This window comes from Equus asinus, chromosome X (genome assembly GCF_041296235.1).
Source record: "Equus asinus isolate D_3611 breed Donkey chromosome X, EquAss-T2T_v2, whole genome shotgun sequence".
In the NCBI taxonomy this organism is placed as follows: Eukaryota; Metazoa; Chordata; class Mammalia; order Perissodactyla; family Equidae; genus Equus; species Equus asinus.
In genome coordinates this window covers 119,026,745-119,045,544 of record NC_091820.1, presented here as the reverse complement: position 1 = coordinate 119,045,544, position 18,800 = coordinate 119,026,745, and the positions used below count along the sequence as shown (strand labels likewise).

At 42.1% G+C, this 18,800-nt stretch overlaps 1 protein-coding gene across 4 annotated transcripts in view; it reads left to right on the top strand.

Moving 5' to 3' along the window:
- The window catches only part of ZDHHC9 (zinc finger DHHC-type palmitoyltransferase 9), a 29,280-nt gene that overhangs the window by 2,861 nt on the left and 7,619 nt on the right, over positions 1–18,800 (top strand). For 2 of the 4 annotated variants that reach the window (XM_014866236.3, XM_014866235.3), the window contains 3 exons: positions 8,855–9,015; positions 12,995–13,153; positions 17,917–18,054. In XM_014866236.3, coding sequence (XP_014721722.1) covers positions 8,855–9,015; positions 12,995–13,153; positions 17,917–18,054 — 458 coding nt within the window. The remainder of the gene's footprint in view (positions 1–8,854; positions 9,016–12,994; positions 13,154–17,916; positions 18,055–18,800) is intronic. The other 2 variants (XM_070502004.1, XM_014866237.3) reach the window with 1 other exon arrangement.

Here is an 18,800-nt window from a genome sequence, read left to right as displayed (position 1 = left end):
ACACTCTAGGGATGGGAGCAATGCTAATTGGTTTGGGATTATTATGAGGAGGGCCTTGAGGAGCCAAGAGGTGTGTGTGTGGACTACAAGCCATGCCTGATGGGAACCTACTATAGTTCATGTACTCGAGTGACCTGAAAATGGAGCTCCCGTGCTGGGACGTGGCCATGGGAGGGAGGAGGGGGCTCCTCGGCCAGCCTTTGTGGGTAATTAAAGTGAGCTCTGGTCTCTTGTGGCTCATTTTTGTCCTTCTCTAAGGGCTTCAGGCTTTCCCAGTGCATCAAGAGTGATTTTTCGGGCTGCTTTGCCAGACTTTATCATGGTGGCAGCTGGCTTGAGCAACAGCAGAGGGAAGAGGGGGCCCCAGTTTACGACAGGGGTAGGAAAGTAAGGTCACAGGCACTTTTGCTGCTGCTGCCTGCCGACTTTGTGAAGTACTTGGCAAAGTCAGGCAGGTTGATGATGTCTTCTTAGCTGCTTTCCAGTGTGAGTTTCATGCCAGAGTGTGTGTTTGTGTCTGTGTGCTTGTGTGTGCTACGAGTGAGCGTGTGCGGTCAGGCAGGCATACGCGTTAACAGTAAAACATTTTTTCCCCTCTCCTCATCCTTGTCTCCAAATTTTCCTTGCTTTCTTCCTGCCTGTCTTCTTTTTGGAAGTGCGGAGCCGAACTCTGCTCTCTATCATTCTCCCTCTCTTTCCTTCCTCCCCCTGCTGAATCACTTGCTCTTTTTGCTACCCCCCACCCTCCACCTCGGGGTTACATTTTTGTGGTTGGAACCATTCAAAACAGAGATGAAATTTGTTTCCAGGCCCTGGGTGAGCTGGTAATTCTGGGCCCAGAAAACCTCTCGTTTGACTGGCTGGGGGAACTTGAAATTTGGAGCTCTTGGCGTTTGGCCGTTTTTGTACCTGGGAGCCAGACAGAGTCTGATTTGGATCTGTTCCACTAGGCCCCAAGGGCCTCTGAAGAAAACTGCCTGTGGGATGAACCTTATAATTAGCCCAGTTACTGTTCGACAGGGGCAGGTTGAGTTTTCTACCAAGATGACTTTTTTCCCAAGTTATTTCTTGAGCTTTGCCCTCAGATATGAAGGGTGAAGTTGTTTGCAAACTGCCTGGAGTTCCAGTTATCTGTGCAATAGAGTAAATATTTTTGAGGGTAGGACTCGGGGAGGGAGAAAGGAGAGGGGGAGGGGGGAAGGAAGTAAATGTGCTAGCTGAGGAGTGGAATGGAGAAGTATAAATCTGACCAAAGGGGAGAGGACCCTGGCGATGAATCCTTTTTACTGAGAATGGTGGAATCTATGTTTGTGAACGTGCGTGCGTGTGTGTGTGTGTGTGTGTGATATATAGACACACAGATAGTCTAGGTGGTGGCTGCCTTGTGCCTAGCCAATGACAGGCTGTCCGAAGGACACCAGCATGCCTCTGAGGAGTGAAGTCTCTTTCTGGTCTATCTCTTTTGGAAGTATATAATTTACTGCCAACCGCACAGTGGTGGGTCGGGTGTGGGGGACAGAATATGGGCTTCCTCGTTGGTATTAGAACTAGGAAGATCTCAAGAAATCAGCTGATCTAGCCCCCTGCCTTCAGGCAGGTGAGAGGCTCTGAACCCCCAATGATAAAGGGCTATCTATTTTCATCCTCAGATTGTCCAGGAGCATAGACTCCGCATCCTCTGGCTGCTGCATTTTTGCCCTGGGGAAGAGAGTCTAGATCTTGAGGCACGTCTGGTCCTGCCCTTTAGTTACAGGGTCCTGCTTGCAGCAGGTGCTTAGGAACAAGCGCGAGTTGATTTATAGCTGCTCGTGGCACAGCCCTGGGTTGGCCAGATGGCGTGAGAAATCTGGTCAGGCCTGTGGGTGCCCCTTGATGGAACGCATGCAGTGTTAGTAGTGCCAGTGAACATCTCTTTATTTTTGGATTTTGCCTCTACACGTTTAGACTTCTCAAAAGAGGGACCTGTAATTTTCAGTGGACAGACAGTAGGTTGAATACATAAAATGAAAAAACGTTGTCCATCCAGGAGCTAGTTAGCTCTGTATTGTTAGAAGTGTTTCCAAAGAGGCTGGGTGGCCGTGTCAGGGCTGCTGTCACAGTGGATTCCTGCCCGGGATGGGAAATTGGGCTAGATTATCACTAAGCCTCTTGCAACTCCAAGAGTCTGAAATTCTGTATAACTCTTGTGTCTGTCTGGAAGATTCAATTAAACACAGAAAAGGAGAGGATAGAAGATTACCAGTAGGTAGCTGTATTTAAATGTATTTATGCATTTAAATGTAATTATATCTATGATAAATACATTTGAATTTAAAAGCAGAGTGAGAATTGTACAGTGCTAAAAAAAACGGATTTCCTAATTTATTCTTAGGGTGAGATATTTAGGAAATGTGAGTGTGTATGCCAGTTTCAGCTTTGAGCACTTGAGCCATTCTTAGTCCTTTCTGCTCAAACCCTGTCCAGCTTGTGTGATGAAAACATAGCTACCTTGGCAGGGAATGTCCAGACACTGTAGCAGAATGACACTGACAACCTGCGAGCTGTCCAGCTACTGAAAGGCTATTGTGGTATTTAGTTAAACTCAACTTCCTGATCAAGCTTGGGAAAAGGACCAAGTGCACTGTCTTCTGGAATTGGCTTCCTAGCTGTCTCTTTTAACTTTGTGACCAGATCACTAGTGGGGTCAAGGTCCCCAGACTTCTCTTGTGGCGAGAATGACTGTGTACCTCTTGACCCCTGAATTAGAAGCAGTTTGGTGCTGTGATCAGCAGTTTGCCGTGTGAGGCGTATGCCTCACTGTGCTGTCTATAGAGGAAATCGTCTCCAGGCACTACAGACCCTGGTGAACTGACCCTCATGGGTGCTTTTGATGTACAGAGGAGTCATTGAGTTGGATGAGCTGAAGAAAGCTTTGTACTGCTTAGTAATTGTCCCACTTCTAGCCTATCCAAATTCTACCTCTCTTTCAAGTCCCTTCTTGGATCTTCTTTCATGAAATTTCTGCAGTCATAGGACTAATTGTACATATCACTCATTTAACACATAGTCATATGACATTTCTTATATTTCTGAATTCTATGGTTCTTACACCTTGAGCTCTTTCAATGGCAAGGACTATCTCCTACGTCTGTGTGCCCCCCACAGTGCCCTCCGCAAGGCCTTACATAGAGTAGGTGATCAATAAATGTTGCTGAATTAATACATTCTGGATGCACTTAAAATGTGAGATGATAGTCTTGACTCACAGAATCATAGAATGGTAGAGCTGGAGACTATCGCCATCCTTTTGCAGGTGTGGAAACCAGGCCCAGAGAAGTGAGGTTACTTCATCAGGATCGGTTGGCCAGCTAGTGCCTCCATATGATACTACCTTTCATCTCATTGTTACCTTTTGAATATGGAATCCTGAAGACATTCAGATTACTAAAGCAGTGCATAGTGCCGAATGCTAGACTAGCATATTCTGGGTTCTTGCTAGCTAGTGTTTGTATTACCTACTGGCGTCTAGGTTATTTGGGCCTCCCCAGTTCATGCTACTAGGAAACAAAGGCGTATTTGTGAAAAACTGATGGCATTCCGCTAGCCTTGCGGGAACAGGGAAGCCCATCTCTAAACGTGAACCTAGAAAGTAAGCTGTGTGAGTTATGAGGGATCATTGCCTCTGTGGTCACTCCTACTCCCTGCTGCCAGGATGAGGACACTCAGAAAAACATTAAGCAGTGTGTGCTCCCTACCTTGTTACTCTGTGGGTGGTCCTGATGAAAGGGGCACCCTGTGGACAGATGAAAGAGAAAAGGCACTCTGACAACACAAGGTTACCAGATTTGAGGAGACACAGGGCTATCTAGACCAAAGGCAAACTCTGACATGGCAGAAAATCCGTGGCTATAGTGACCAGGTCCAGGTTCCTGAAGTTCCGTAAGTGAGATTGGGAAGAGGAACAAGTGACTTTATCGTGATCTCTAACCAAGAGAGCATTCTCCGGAGAATTGCTCTGTGGAGGTTCAGCCTTGTGCTTTATCCAGCCCGAGATTCTGTCTGTGACTTGGCCAACCAAATGACAGTTTTAGAAAGGCATAGTTGCCTCTTTATCAATCTGTTACAGTGCTTAGCTAAGCTCAGCTTCCTGATAAAGCACGTTCACCGGAGGAGGGTTGGGTTATGTCCTGAACAGTGTGCTTTCCTTTAACAATTCTTTTACGATTCTGTCATTCAGAATTTATCTGTATATTTTCAGCCTCTACTACCTTTTGTGGTAATGAATTTCATGCTGTCAATCTCCACTGACTGCATCCCCTTTCTTTTGGGAATGAGTCTTAATTGAGGGTAGTGATCTTCTATTTTGGGAAAAGCAAGCACAACAAGCAGGGATGTCCCCCAGCATGCTGACATCAGTTGAGATGTTTATCGAGGGAGAGAAGAGACTTCCTAAATCTTCCTCCTCAGAGATGCCAGAGCTGGTATTGTGTTTAAGAACAAAAGAGGCACCTTATGCTTCTCACAATAGCAAGAAGCTGGTGAATTCAGGGTAATTAGGGGGATGATTCTTGAATGGAACAATGAGAAGGCAAGAACCTTGTGATGATGAGTAGATAAGGCCAGTTAATGGAGGGCCTTGGAATATTGGCCTGTGGAGTTTGAGGCCTCCTATAGTAGGCAGCAGGGAATTGTTCTAAGTTCTTGAGCAGGGGTATGTTATAGTTGAAATTTGTTATATGTTATAATTGGAATGTGAAATTTGTTATTGGAACTGATATTTGGCAACTACTTCGCAGGTTTGCTGGATAGAGATTTTTGTCCCTCCTCTGTGAGAGGATGGCTCATCACCTCGGCGTTGAAAATGTTCCTCTTTGATTAATTTTCTCTTTTGCTACTGAAGCAAAACAGGGTTGTGCATTTTCCTCTGACCTTCACATAGCAATAAATCTGGAGGCTGATTTTAAATTATGATATTAGTGTCCAAAGAAACCTTTTCTCTCTCAGCAGTCTCTGAGTGTTATCAGAAGAACCTTGAACCAGTCTTGTGGGTGGTTCTACAGGTTTACTGTGCTCTAGAGGTAGGTAGTATGTAAGAGGACAGACAACCATCCATATCAGGGAGGACTTATAGCAAAGGCTTATTTCTGTTATGTGGGACCAAGGGGCATTGTGGAACTCTAGTCCTTTGGCCCTTCCTGCTGTTCCAAGCATAGCTCTTCCTTAAAGCCACCCTTAATGGCCGCTATGGGAGCAGTTTCAAGCAGCCACCAGCTTCCCAAGAGAGCTCTTCTCTGACCACTTACAGCCCTCGGAGTCTGAATCACCATCCTAATACTTGATTATTGGGCTTATCTTTCTTTAGCTGTTTCATATGTATGTTTTGTTTTCCCCAACAAAATTAACTCCAATATCTCTGGTTCTTCCTTTGTTAGACCCATAAATACTTTTTGGCTGATTAATTGCACTTATGAAAGAATAACAACAAAAAGCATAGCAAGAAAGCTGTTAGGGAGTATTGTTTAGAACACAAAGCCACACTGCCAGTCCGTGAAGCATAGCCCTGCCATGGAATCTGTCTGAGTTCTTCCCAGGTCCACTCATGAGTCTCTTTTGAGTTTTTTCATGTGAATTGAAGTCTGTGTCATTATCATTGTCCCTCCAATGAACTAGCATGCTAGGGATGGGGGATGGGACATGACACACCAGCCCAGCCTGGCACTGCTGGTTACTGCTGGTCAGTACCACCATGTGGCCCATGGGACATGTGGGAGTCCTATCGTCTAGCCCAGCTATGGAAGCCTGAGGCCAGTCAAGAGGTTGGTAGAGGGTGGCTTAAAATGATGGTCTCTCTTCACGTGGCAGAAATGAGGACGTAGTGGGGACATGGTGGCATTTATAAAATTCACAAGGAAGAAAAGCAATTTCTAACCCCCTGGAAGGGAGAAGGCGTCTTGGTACTTGAAAGACAAAGGAAAGTTCTGTTACCTTGTGTTTGTGGATGACAGATCCAGTCTTTCACTAAGACAAATTGGTGATGTTCGAGGATGTACTCCTGACTTTTGAGGTTGATATTGGAACTAACGCCAAATCTTCATATCGTTTATTCCTGTCAGAGACAGATCTCTAGCTTCCTGCAATTATGGGACTATCCTAGGGGGGTATTTTTGATCGTAATTAAAGACAGACGTGATGGATTGTGGTTCACAACACTCTTAGCTGTTGGCTTTCTAAGTTTCCTCTTACTTGGAGTAGAAAGGCCTGCTGGTCCCACATCTGCCTTCCCAGACACACCCACTCACTAGTGACAACTGGCTGCCAGTAGCCTCGTCTCTGGAGAAGAAAACAATGGGCCTGTTGTGTAGTTGTTGACATACAGAGTGGATTGTTTTAGCAGGTGCAGAAGATAGTCTGTGTGGAGACTACAGAGACCTTTATCCTTGATGGCGTAGTGTAATTCAAATCTAAGTTGCTCTTTGTCCAGTCAACAAGCAGGTGTTGAAATGGGATTTGTTTAAGATCCGGTCCTTCTGTACATGAGAGTAACGTTAATTTGTGTGTGTGTGTGAGAGTGTGTGGTTGTTCTAATCTCTCTCTATCTTTTCCCTGTAATAAAACAGTTTAAATTCCCATTGGTGGCCAATCAGATAGCTCTGATTTTTCTAAGCCTTTTGATTGGAGACTGTACACCCAGGGCAGTTTGAGTTCTGGAGATATCAATTCATTGTTTTCAAGAGAGATCTTAGAGATGGGCAGTGGCTAGGGAGATGGCTGTTTTCTGTTAGCGTGGTAATTTTACTTAGCTTGTTCTTGAAATGGAGCCTTGTGTTTCTCCTCTGTCCTTTGGGTCCCTGATAAGTGGAGGTGACTTTCGCTTCTGAATTCACTTCTTGATTCTCTGTACCAGTGAAGGAGAACAATGGGAAAGGGGGACAATCAAGCTAGTGAGGTGCAAGGACCTTAATTACCCTGAAATCTGTTAGCCATATCCTTCAGTTCTCCAAATTTTCCCCCCCTTGGCTTTTAAGAGAAAGAAGTAGATCATACGAAAGCAAGCTAAGACCAAAGATGTTTAAAACAAGCAGACAAGCAAACAAAAAGCCACGGAAATCATTTTTCAAGTTCACTACATATGTTCACCTCCATGACAAACCTTTTAGCCTGATACTACTGCTGGTTCGCACCTGTCGTGTGGTTATACGTGGGGCGGGGAGGCTGGGGAGGGTCTCGTGGGGATTGTTCCAAAACTGCAGCTATTGTACAACCCAGGGTTAAATGTTTGCTCCGAGTGGACAGCAGCTTGCTTAATCCCCATGCCGACGAGGTAAGCCTTTTTCCTTTGCTTTCCTTTCCTCTGCTCCCCCTCTGGTCCTTGCTCATCCATGTATAGTCTGCCTCCAAGAGATCTCCGTGTTGAAGGGGAAAATGTGCCTCAGGAGGAGAATAAAGATAGGTCCGTGATAACTGTCATCTCACATTCCCATTTCTTTGGTTTGAAATTCAGTTCAATTCAACAAGAATTTGTTCAAAGCTTCTTTGTTCCCATACTTGTATTAGGCTCTGGGAGATTTAGAACCATGATGATAATGTTGATAGCTGACATTTACTTAGCGTTTACTGTGTGTCAAGTGCAGTTCTAAGCACTTTATTTATATTCATGCATTTCATCCACACAGTGACCCCATGAAGTACTATTAACCTCATTTCACGGATAAGGAAACTGAAGTTGACTAAGGCACCCAGCTAGGAACTGGTGGAGCCAGAATTCAAACCCAAGCACTCCCACTCCACAAAGACAGGGTTCTTGCTCTTCTGAAGTCCGGTAGGGGGAGATGAGGTCAAGATAGTGAAATCACCTGGGAAAGAATACAAGGTTCTGGCAGTGAGGACAACAGGGGTAGAGAAGAGAGATTACTGCAGCTTAGGATAGGCCTTTTGGAGGAGGCAAGACCTCTTTAAATCCCAGATTCTTTGTCTATCAGATGGGTATAACAGATTCTACTTCATAGATTTCGTGTGAGAACTGGATGAGATAATGCGTATAAAGAGCTTAGTGCAGTGCCTGGCATTTGGTGAGTGCTCAGTGAATTGTGGTTGCGATGGTGACAATGATGGCATTGGTGTCTCCGGGACCTGAAAGATGAGTAGAGCTGGGATCTCCAGAGAGGAAGAGGAATGGCCTTCCAGGTGAATTATGAGGAAAGTGGGGGAGCAAGCATGATGTTTGGGAAGGAGTGCTAGAGTGATACAGTTTTCTTATTCCCTTGCTTACGGTCACTAGTCACCTGCTAGCTGAGCTCACTGAGGAGGGAAGAGGAATGCATGTTGCAGAGTCAGCTGGCAGCCCTGAAGCTTTTCACTGGCCTTGAAGCACGCTGGCCATAGCTTCTGTCTGACACTGGGATCCTGCTTCTTGATTGGTCCTCATCTTTTCTTCCTCCTTCTTGAGCTCAGGCCTGATGCCAGATGAGTGGGTATGAAAAGCTCTTGACATTCCCAGAGTGAGAGCAACCTGTGGTGCTTACAAGTCCAGTCTCGGTTGCTTCCCTGACCTTAACAGGTATGAGCCTTTCCTGAGGCACAGAGGAAATGTGGCTTCCAGCAGGCTGACAGGAGGGAGTGGGCTTGGGGTAGGGGAGGTCCCTTGAGACTGTCTTCTGTAGATTATATGTGGCATCAATCAATTAAGTATTAGTTGAGCTCCTACTATATACAGAACCATATGTTAGTTTTGGGTAGTTCAAGAGAAGTAAAAGCATGGTCCCTGCCCTGGAGGTACTGCTGATTTTGTTGTGGAGACCAGATTGACACATGGGTAACAATTTGGGGTCAATGTAGGGTAGGTATTACTAAATGTTCAATTGCCTGCTTGCTTCAGATGCCGCTACCTGGCTGTCCAGCTATCTCCTGCCATCCCTGTGTTTGCTGCCATGCTCTTCCTTTTCTCCATGGCTACACTGTTGAGGACCAGCTTCAGTGACCCTGGAGTGATCCCTCGGGCCCTACCAGATGAAGCAGCTTTCATAGAAATGGAGATAGGTAAGTTTTCCAACCAGTTGGTGAGACTCCGTGCAGTGGGTGGCTTTAATCAGTAAGAGACTAGAATCATGAGAATAGTTGCAGATGAAGAATCACTTCTAGCCTTTTCCCTCTGAGATCCTGAATCTGGGGTCATGACCACTCTGTCAGTTTGGTATGGCAGGTGTAGCAAGACTCGAAAGTCATATGCGTCATTCCTCCGTGTGTTGGGTTGCATTTCAGGAGGGATTTGTTACCAAGGTCCTGATGAAAGCTGTAACTTTCTCTTCATAAAAATATTTTTATATGCATGCACATACATACAATTTTGAATGTAATTTCAGGGATTCATAGATCTTATGAAACATACTCATGGGCCCCTGAGCAAGAATTCCTGCTTTAGGGGAATACACAATGTGAGGGGGGACAGCTGTGGTGCCAGGAACCATTGAGAATTCTAGGAATGGTGAAGGAAGCAGGTACAGGTTCATGACAGTGCAGTCTGCAGCTCGGGGTAGGACTCTTTGGGACAGAGGTAGAGTGCTACACTACCCAGGAGCCAGGGTGGCTTCATGGATTGAAGCAGAACATCCCAGGACTGGAGGAGGGGGTATCCTGGGGGCTTGCACTGGCAAAGAAGGCTATGATGCCAGTATTTGCAGGGTCTGGGAGCTCACCAGACCCAACAGCAGTGCCTGCCTAAACTGTTCTCGAGTCCTGCACCCCAGTAGCTTGAGTCAGCCTTCAACCAGATAGAGTGGAAGAGAGGGACCCAGGACTTGTAACCCTCAAAGCTGGCCCAGTGGAACACCAATCTGTGGTTAGCCTTTAGTTCTTTTAGGGTGTTTTTTTGTTTTTTAGATTTTAATATTACTTTAATTAAAAACACACAAACCTATTGGGGTTCTAATAGGTGTTGCATTTATATATTATTTTTGAGAGAATTTACATTTTTATAATAACATCTGCCTATCTAAGAAAATAGTATGTCTTTCTATATTTTCAGATTAAATTTTATGCCCCTTAATAAAATTTTTATAGTTGTCTTTATCTAGTTTCCATACTTCTCATATTGAATTTATTCCTAATGTTTATATGCATGCTATCATCAATGAAATGTTTTCTCCCATTTCTACTTGATTTCCTTTTTTCCTCCAGTTTTATTGAGATGTAATTGACATATAACATTGTGTAAGTTTAAGGTGTACAATGTGTCGATTTGATACTCTTTTAGGGTGCTTTAAAAGCTTCCAAGCTTTTGTATTTCTTTTGTTCGTTTTAGCTGTGTCTCTCCAGCTTCTCAGTGAATTTCTTTTTCAAAAATTCTGGCCTGTTATAGTTGAGCTAAAGGGACATAGGTTTGTACACATCTGGGCTCAAACTACTTAGGGATGAGGTGAGGGTGGGAATGGTGGGAAGAAAGCAGAGGTGAGGTGTGTTGGCGCAGCTAGAATTCGGGGGAGACCTGGGGTAGTTAGGAGCAAGATAGGGAGGGAGAGTTGTGAGTGCCGCGTTTGCTCCATCTGGGTCATTCTTTTATTTATCATTCCCTTTCCATTCACATATGGGGAAACTGATGGTCAAGGCAGTGCCTTGACTTGTCTTTTGCATCTAACAGCCGGTTGTTAGCAAGGTTAGCTCTGTTTTGCCAAATCACTGGGCCTGGGGCCCAGGCTTGAGCTGTCACGTTGTGACCTCTGCATTTAGCATGTTTCTTTCAATAGAAGAGTGCCTTCTTGAGTTCGTATGTTTGTTTATGTTAGCAAGTTTTTGTCAATTTGCATTCAGCCCTGTACTGGGTATGCTGTGAGTGGGGGCTGGGCGGGGTAGAGGGAAGAAGACCTGTGATTCCCTTGCATCCTAGCGCCTCATGGGGAGGATGAACCATGAACTCTGTCTCCCGGATGCCCTCATGGAATGCATGTGCAAAGAAATATTAAGGTGGCATTTAGTATTTATATCATACTCTAATGAATAGCTATCCCCATCCTCTTAAGCCTTGTGACACACTGTTATTGTTTGATTTCACAGCATCCACCCCACTCGGCAAAAAAAGGAAAAAAGTTCCATATGGCAGATATTTTTAAAGTCAAAGTGAATTGAAAAAATATTCTGTTTTTAGAATTATCCTGCACAACGAGGGTGCAACGAGACAGGCACTCTTCTATGCTGCAGATGAGCGGGCGTGCAAGTTGATACGATCTGTATGGGAAGCAGTTTGACAATAAGTAATATGGGCTGGAGGGGTTCATACCCTTTGACTCAGTAATTCCACTTCTCTCAGGGTTTAGCTAAAGGGAATAAGCAAAGATTTACACAAATTACTGTAGAAGGATTTTTAGTGCATCATTTTTTCTTTTTCCTTTTTAATATGGGCCAGCTATTTTAATGCCAGCAACTTCATATATTACTGCTCAAACTTCAACATGCTTTTCTTCTTTCTTTCTGTTTTGGAAATTAATTTAACACATGACTATATTCTTGAGGAAGGGAGGAGGGCATGGGGATTGGGGTGGCGATCAAAAGAGTTTAAGCTTTATCTGTAATATTTTGAGTTTTTGCATGCAGCATTGTTTAAATAGTAAAAAACATAGGCAACTTAAATGCCACCAATATGGAATGATTGAATAAATTAAAATACATGCATATGATGGAATATTATATTGCCAATACTGATGTTTTCAGAAAAAAATTGACAACTGTGGAAGAATATTCACCATATAATGTTAAGTGGAAAATACAGGATACAAAATTGTACTTATAATATGACCTCAAATTTTAAAAAATCATGAATGTTTGTTTATCTGTCAAGAGGCGATAGAAAGAAATGCACCAAAATGCATGAATATCCCTAAGTTGAGAGATTGTCAGTGATTTTTACTTTTTCTTATTTATGTTTCCTGTTTCTTTCCAAATTTTTTACAATAAGCGTATACTACTCTTATTTTTAAATAATTGTTTTTCTGATTATAAGTATTACAAATCTTTTTTCATGCATATATTTTATTTTTGCAAGATAATATCCTTTTATACATGTTGCTTTTTAGCATGCCTTTTTATTTTGCAGTATATTTTGAATATTTTCCTGTGTTGTCAGTTGCTCGTCTGCATCATTTTAAGTGGTCACATAATATTCCATCCCGTGCATGCATCATAATTTACTTTAATCAACCTCCTATTGTGACATTGAGGTTACTTTCAGTTTTTCACTGTTAAAAGAGACTCTATGACAAATATCCTTGGGTCAACATCTTTTGTACATCTCTTTGTAATTTTTTTTTTGATGAGGAAGATCGTCACTGAGCTAACATCTGTGGCAATCTTCCTCTATTTTTTTTTATGTGGGACATCATCACCACAACATGGCTTGATGAGCAATGTGTAGGTCCACGCCCAGGATCTGAATGTGTGAACCCCTGGCCACCGAAGTGGCCACTACACAAGCTAAACCACTACACCACTGGGCTGGCCCTATCTCTTTATAATTTTGATAAGTTCCTAGAAGTAGAATTGCTGGGTCAAAAAATACACACATTTAAGATTTTGGTAGCCACTACCATATTGCTTTCTGTAATGTATAAAAATACCTTTTCATCCCTGCCAACACTGACTATTCTTGTTCTGTTTAATATTCGTTGATATAGTAGGTGGACATGGTGTCTTTGTGTCAGTTTTTATTTCTTCGATTATTAGTGAAGTTGGATGTTTTCATATGTTTTTTAGCCATTTTTATTTTTTCTTTTATGAATGTTTTTCTTTGTAATCAGCCCCCAAACTTGAAGAAACATTTTTTCACATGTACACAAAAGAATTGCATGGCACTCAGTAGAGTTTTGGGGGGACACTCTGATGTTGAGAATCTAGTCTGGAAATGCGAGTCTGGAGAAGACAGTGGGCCTAGGGCACCTTTGATTACTCCCATTGCTTTTGGAGAGGTGGTGAGACTCTTGAGCTCAAATAATGGCTGATGGGGATATTAACTGTCTCTACTGATCTACAGAAGCTACCAATGGTGCCGTGCCCCAGGGCCAGCGACCACCCCCTCGTATCAAGAATTTCCAGATAAACAACCAGATTGTGAAGCTAAAATACTGTTATACATGCAAGATCTTCCGGCCTCCCCGGGCCTCCCATTGCAGCATCTGTGACAACTGTGTGGGTGAGTAAAACCAAAGGGACTTTGCCTGAGGGAAAGGCTGAGTTGAAGAGGAGAGGCAGGGGGATTTTTCTCTGGAAAAATCAGTAGGAGTGGGACGATAACTTTAGATAGAAAACAAGCTAGATTTAGTTACAAAAGGAAAGGGAAAAAGCTTCCAAACAACTGTAAATTAGCTGTACTTCTGTAGATCAAATCTTAATTTAAATATCGTCTAGGCTAAAATGGAAAAAATAACAGCTTTTTGGTAAATGGAGACATAAACTTTACCTGTTTCTCAAATCTAGACTTTGCTCTACCTGATCCCTTCCACAGGGAGAGGAGAGCCCTAGTCCACTGGAGGGCAGCAGCGGGGAAGGGAGGGCTGTGTAAGAAGTTGTGTTCCCAGAAGAGAGTCGCTAGCATTTATTGAGTTCCTACTATATGCTAGGCACTGTGCTAAGTACTTTCCCTTTCTCTCATTTAAGACTCATAAGAACCCCGTATGACAGGTATCGTCCCCATTTTACAGATGAGGAAATAGGTGAAGCACCTTTGTGTAGGTTCATATAATTAGGATGAGATGAAGCTGGAACAGATCTGATTCCAGAACCCTCATTGCCTCTTCTGCTGTTGCTGGTGCCGCAAGGGGGGCAGGTGTATGTGTGCATAATACATGGGTCTGTGCTTCTATCGGCGTATATGTGGCTTAGTTGTAATCACTGCCTAGTGTGTGCTGAACCCTGGGAAAGATAAGGGACAGGCAGTAAATATGTCTGTCGATAGGCATATGTGTGCAACTCCTTACGTTATCAGTGGGCTTACTTCCAGCTTTCTTTACATATGCCATGGAGCCTGAGTACACTGCTTTCCTCTTATTAGCCAATTCTTTAGGCAAAGGTTGGGAAGATAGATCTTACTTTATATGGTAAGAAGCTATATGTAGATAGAATTTCTATAAATTGAAACTCATTTTAAATGAGCCAGGAAACTTGATTTTTTAAGAAGGTCTGATGTAAAGGTTTTCATAAAGAATCCCCGCTCCTTAGTAATATTCTTAAATATAAATAACTCACACAAATTGATTTTAAGAAAAGAAGCACTAACTTTCCAGTAGAAGTATGCACAGCAGATAAAATAGGAAATGCAATTAGTTAGTTAGCATGAAAGAAATATTTATCTCTACTAAAAATCAAAGAAATAAAAATTAGAACAAGATCTTTTTTAATCTAGAAAATGAGCAAGGAAAGCCTGATAATACTTAGTCCTACACGGCTGGTAGGAGGGTAAATTGGAACAAACTTTTGGGAAGGTAACCTAGCAGGATTCATAAAAGCCCTAAAGCATGTCTACCGTTTGATGCCAGTGATGCCGTTTCTAGAAATCTGCCCCAAGAAAATAATCAGGGATGTGGTAAAAAGATTTATGTATGGAAATATTTATCCTAGGATTATTATAATAATGAAAAATAAGAAAGAGCCTGATTGTCCACCAGTAGATAAGTGGTCAAAAAAGTTGTGGGACATTCATACAATAGACTTTTATGGGAAAAGTTCATTCCAGGAAGCTAAATGAAATGAAACAGAAGATAGGCTATATTTACATATAGTGTGATCTCAGTTACACGTTTAAAACAATGTAAGTATGTATAGAGAAATATGCAAGGAAATACTCCAGAACGTTTATAGTTGGTTATCTATAGGTTGTGGGTTTATGAGTGATTTTGTTCCTTTCATTTAAAAAATTTTTTTCAAGTTTTCTACAATGAGCATGTATTACTTGTATTACCAGAAAGAAGTGTGATTTAAAATACAGTAAAAATGTATCTGTATAAATCTGCATTTTCTGATGTTTTTACGTGGCACATTTGCTTAAAGTAAGGCTATATTTATGATTCTTGATCCAGACATTAACCACTTGGACATCTCATTCTTCTCTACATCTTCCTTCCCTTTTATAAAAAGATATATTGTAGCCCTTTGATGAGGAGATATACCATTCTCACAGCCTTATTTTTTGACCAGTACACACCAATATTTTTTGACAGTACAGCTCAGTGTTCTTCAAAAATGATATATTCTTCGTGTTTTTGGTTCATTTCACGTGTTCATTATAGAAAATATGGGAAGTACAAAGAGTGTAAATAAAATTTAATCCCAAACTCACTCTCCATTTTACTGTATTTCCTTTCAATCTCTCTCTTGTTTGTGAAATTCAATCACACATGACAGAGTTTTTAGTCCTGCCTTTGCTGCTTAACATTATATCCTGGGCATTTTTCTACGTCTTTAATAAATGTTTTTTTAATGACTCCATAATCCATCATATGGCTATATTCTAGTTTATTTAGGCAGTCTCCTGTCATTAGATATTATTCATTATTACATTTCATTCATTATTATAACACTGCAATCAAAATTATTAAATTTAAGGATGTGGCAAAACTGGAACCTTCGTACATTTCTGGTTTGAGTGTAAAATGGTGCAGCCACTGTGGAAAATAGTTTGGTGGTTCCTCAAAAAGTTAAACGTAGAATTATCATATGACCCAGCAATTCCACTCGTGGGTATATCCCTGTATTAATTAGCCTGCTAGGGCTGCCATAACAAAACACCGCAGACTTGGGGGCTTAAATAACAGACATTTATTCTCTCGCAGTTCTGGAGATTAGAAGTCCAACATGAAGGTGCCCCAGGGTTGATTTCTGGTGAGGCCTCTCTCTCTGGCTTGCAGGTGGCCATCTTCTTGCTATGTCTTCACATGTTTTTTTTTCTGTGCCTGTGCACTCCCGGGTGTCTCTTCCTCTTCTTGTAAGGATACCAGTCTTATTGGATTAGGGCCCCACCCTTATGACATCATTCAACCTTAGTTCCCTCCTTAGGGGCCCTGTCTCCAAATACAGTCACATTGGAAGTTAGGGCTTCAATATACGAATTTTTTTTGGGGGGGTGGGGCACAATTCTGCCCATAATAATACCAAAAAAAATTGAAAACAAAGACTCAAACATACTTGTACGTCAGTGTTCATAGCAGCATTGTTCACAATAGCCAAGAAATGGAAACAATCCAGTGTCCATCAACAGATGAATGGATAAACAAATGTGGTATATCCATACGATGGAATGTTACTCAATCGTAAGGAGGAAGGAAGTGCTGCTGCATGCTACAACATGGGTAAACCTTGAAAACATGATGCTAAGTGAAGGAAGCTAGACACAAAATGACCAATATGGTATGATTCCACTTATATGAAATATCTAGAATAGGCAAATTCATAGAGATAGAAAGAAGATTCGAGGTTAGCGGGGGTTGGGGAAGGGGAAAATGGAGAGTTACTGTTTAATGGGTACAGAGTTTCTGTTTGGGGGAAATGAAAGTTTCTGGAAATAGGTAGTGGTGGTGGTTGCACGACATTGGTTGCCACTGAATTGTACACTTCAAAATGGTTAAAATGGCAAATTGTATGTTCTATGTATTTTACGACAATAAACAGTAAAACGTTACTGAACTTAAATTTGTCACATCTCTATTTCCTTATGAGAAATTACTGAAAATAGATTTGTTCTGCCAAAGGAGTGTGAGCATTATAAAGGCTTTTGATACATACTGCCAAATTGCTTTCCAGAAAAGTTCTCTCAATTTATGCTCCCACAAACAGTATATTAGAGGGGCCCTTTTACCCTGTTCTCACTAGTATTGGATATTTTTTGTATTCTTATTTTGATAGGCAAAAAAGTGTCATATTGTTGTACTGGTATTGCACTGAATCATTAGTAAATCTGAAAACAATTAAATATATGTTTATATGATATTTATTGACTGCCTATTTTTGCCTTTTGGCTATTTTCTTGAAGGACTATTTGTATTTTGTTATTGATTTGTAAGGACTTCTCATATACTAAGGTACAAAATTTGCATTCCCATTGTTTTTTTTGGTCCTCTTTAATTTTCTTTATAGTAATTTTTAACATATATAAAATATGTTTTAAAGTTTATGGAGTCAAATATGTTTTTCCTTGTCATCTGTGTTTTCTTCCATTACTTTTATGCTTAGAAAGTCCTTCTCCATAAATATTCATCTATTCTTTATAATTATTTTATGGTCTCACTTTGTTTTTACATCGAACTCTTTAATTCATCTGGAATTAATTTTGATAAATAGTGCGAGGGGAAAAAAATTAACCTTATTTTCTGCCCAATAACCAATTGTCTCAGAGTTGCTTATAGAATAGTGACTTCCTTTCACCACTGATTTTGTAATGCTGCCTTTGTTAGACAGTAAATTCTCATACATTCCAGAGTCTGTTTCTGAGTGCTTTCCATTCCATTGAGCTGTGCCACACTGTTTTAAGTATCGGAGTTCTATAATTTTTTACTAACTGGAGGTTAAGAAAAACCACACTACTCATTTTTCAAAATTTCTTTGGCTATTTTCATCTCTTTGTTCTTCCTGAATGTTGTAGGCCCACCTACTAAGATTTTTCTTTGGAAAAGCAAGGTCATTGCTGTTCACTGGCTGTGAGACAGATCACGTCACTTCTTGGTATCTCAGTTTCCTCATCTGTAAAACGGGGAAGAGAATATCTTCTTTTGCCCAACTTCCAGGGTGATTGTGAGGATCAAATGAGATGGCTACGAAATCTTTGTGAAAAAGTGAAAAATAGAAAGCACGTGTTTTACAATGGAAATAGGTGGCGATCCCGGGTCTTTGACTTAGGCATTGCGTGGATGGCGGCTGCGCTTCGTTTTGGAGGCTTTGGCACTGGACTCTCTCTCTCTCCCGCAGAGCGCTTCGACCATCACTGCCCCTGGGTGGGCAATTGTGTTGGGAAGAGGAACTACCGCTACTTCTACCTCTTCATCCTTTCTCTGTCCCTCCTCACGATCTATGTGTTCGCCTTCAACATTGTCTATGTGGCCCTCAGTGAGTATGCAGGGCAGTGTCTGCTGTTGGAGTGGGGGTTGGGATAGGAGAAGACTTGAGGACAGCTTAGGGGAGTGGTTGGGTGTCCTGGTGGGACTTTACCATTCAAAAGAACCTTAGAAACAGTTAGAAATGAGCACTACTATCTGCTCATGAGGAGGCTCCAGACCTCAGCTCACGCCAATCAGTATTCACCACCTTGTTGGCCTTCTCACTGGCCCTCTGCTGGGGATGGGGCCGTAATTACTGGTCTGTACCCAGAGTAGTAGGCATTTCTGAGGTGATCCCAAAAGTTGGGGATGTATTTTGCTGTATGCATCCTCTCGTATGCCTTGGGAGACCTTCTCTGTGCCAGGTGGTAGAAGGTTACACTAGAGAAATTCCTTTTAGTAGCTCATGGTTTACTTTGGGAGATAGAAAATATACACCTTCATGTGTGCACGTGCACACACACATACATCAGCCTACGGGCAGATGGGATGTGGAGTTGAAGGAGTGGTCTCGATCATGACAGCTTCCTGGGAAGAGATGAGTTCTCAGCTGGATTGTGAAGAAGGGAGGGACACGGATTGGTGAGGAGAGAGGATTTTTCTTGGGTATTTTTTATTTCTTTTGTCTGTGAATGACTATGAACCATGTCCGTAGTTGAGGGCTAAGAAAAAGGGAAGGGAGCCGGATGCTTGGCTTCTGCCCAACTCTCTAGTCCAGTGCTGGGTCCTGCACTGCAAATGTGAGCCGTTTAGTCG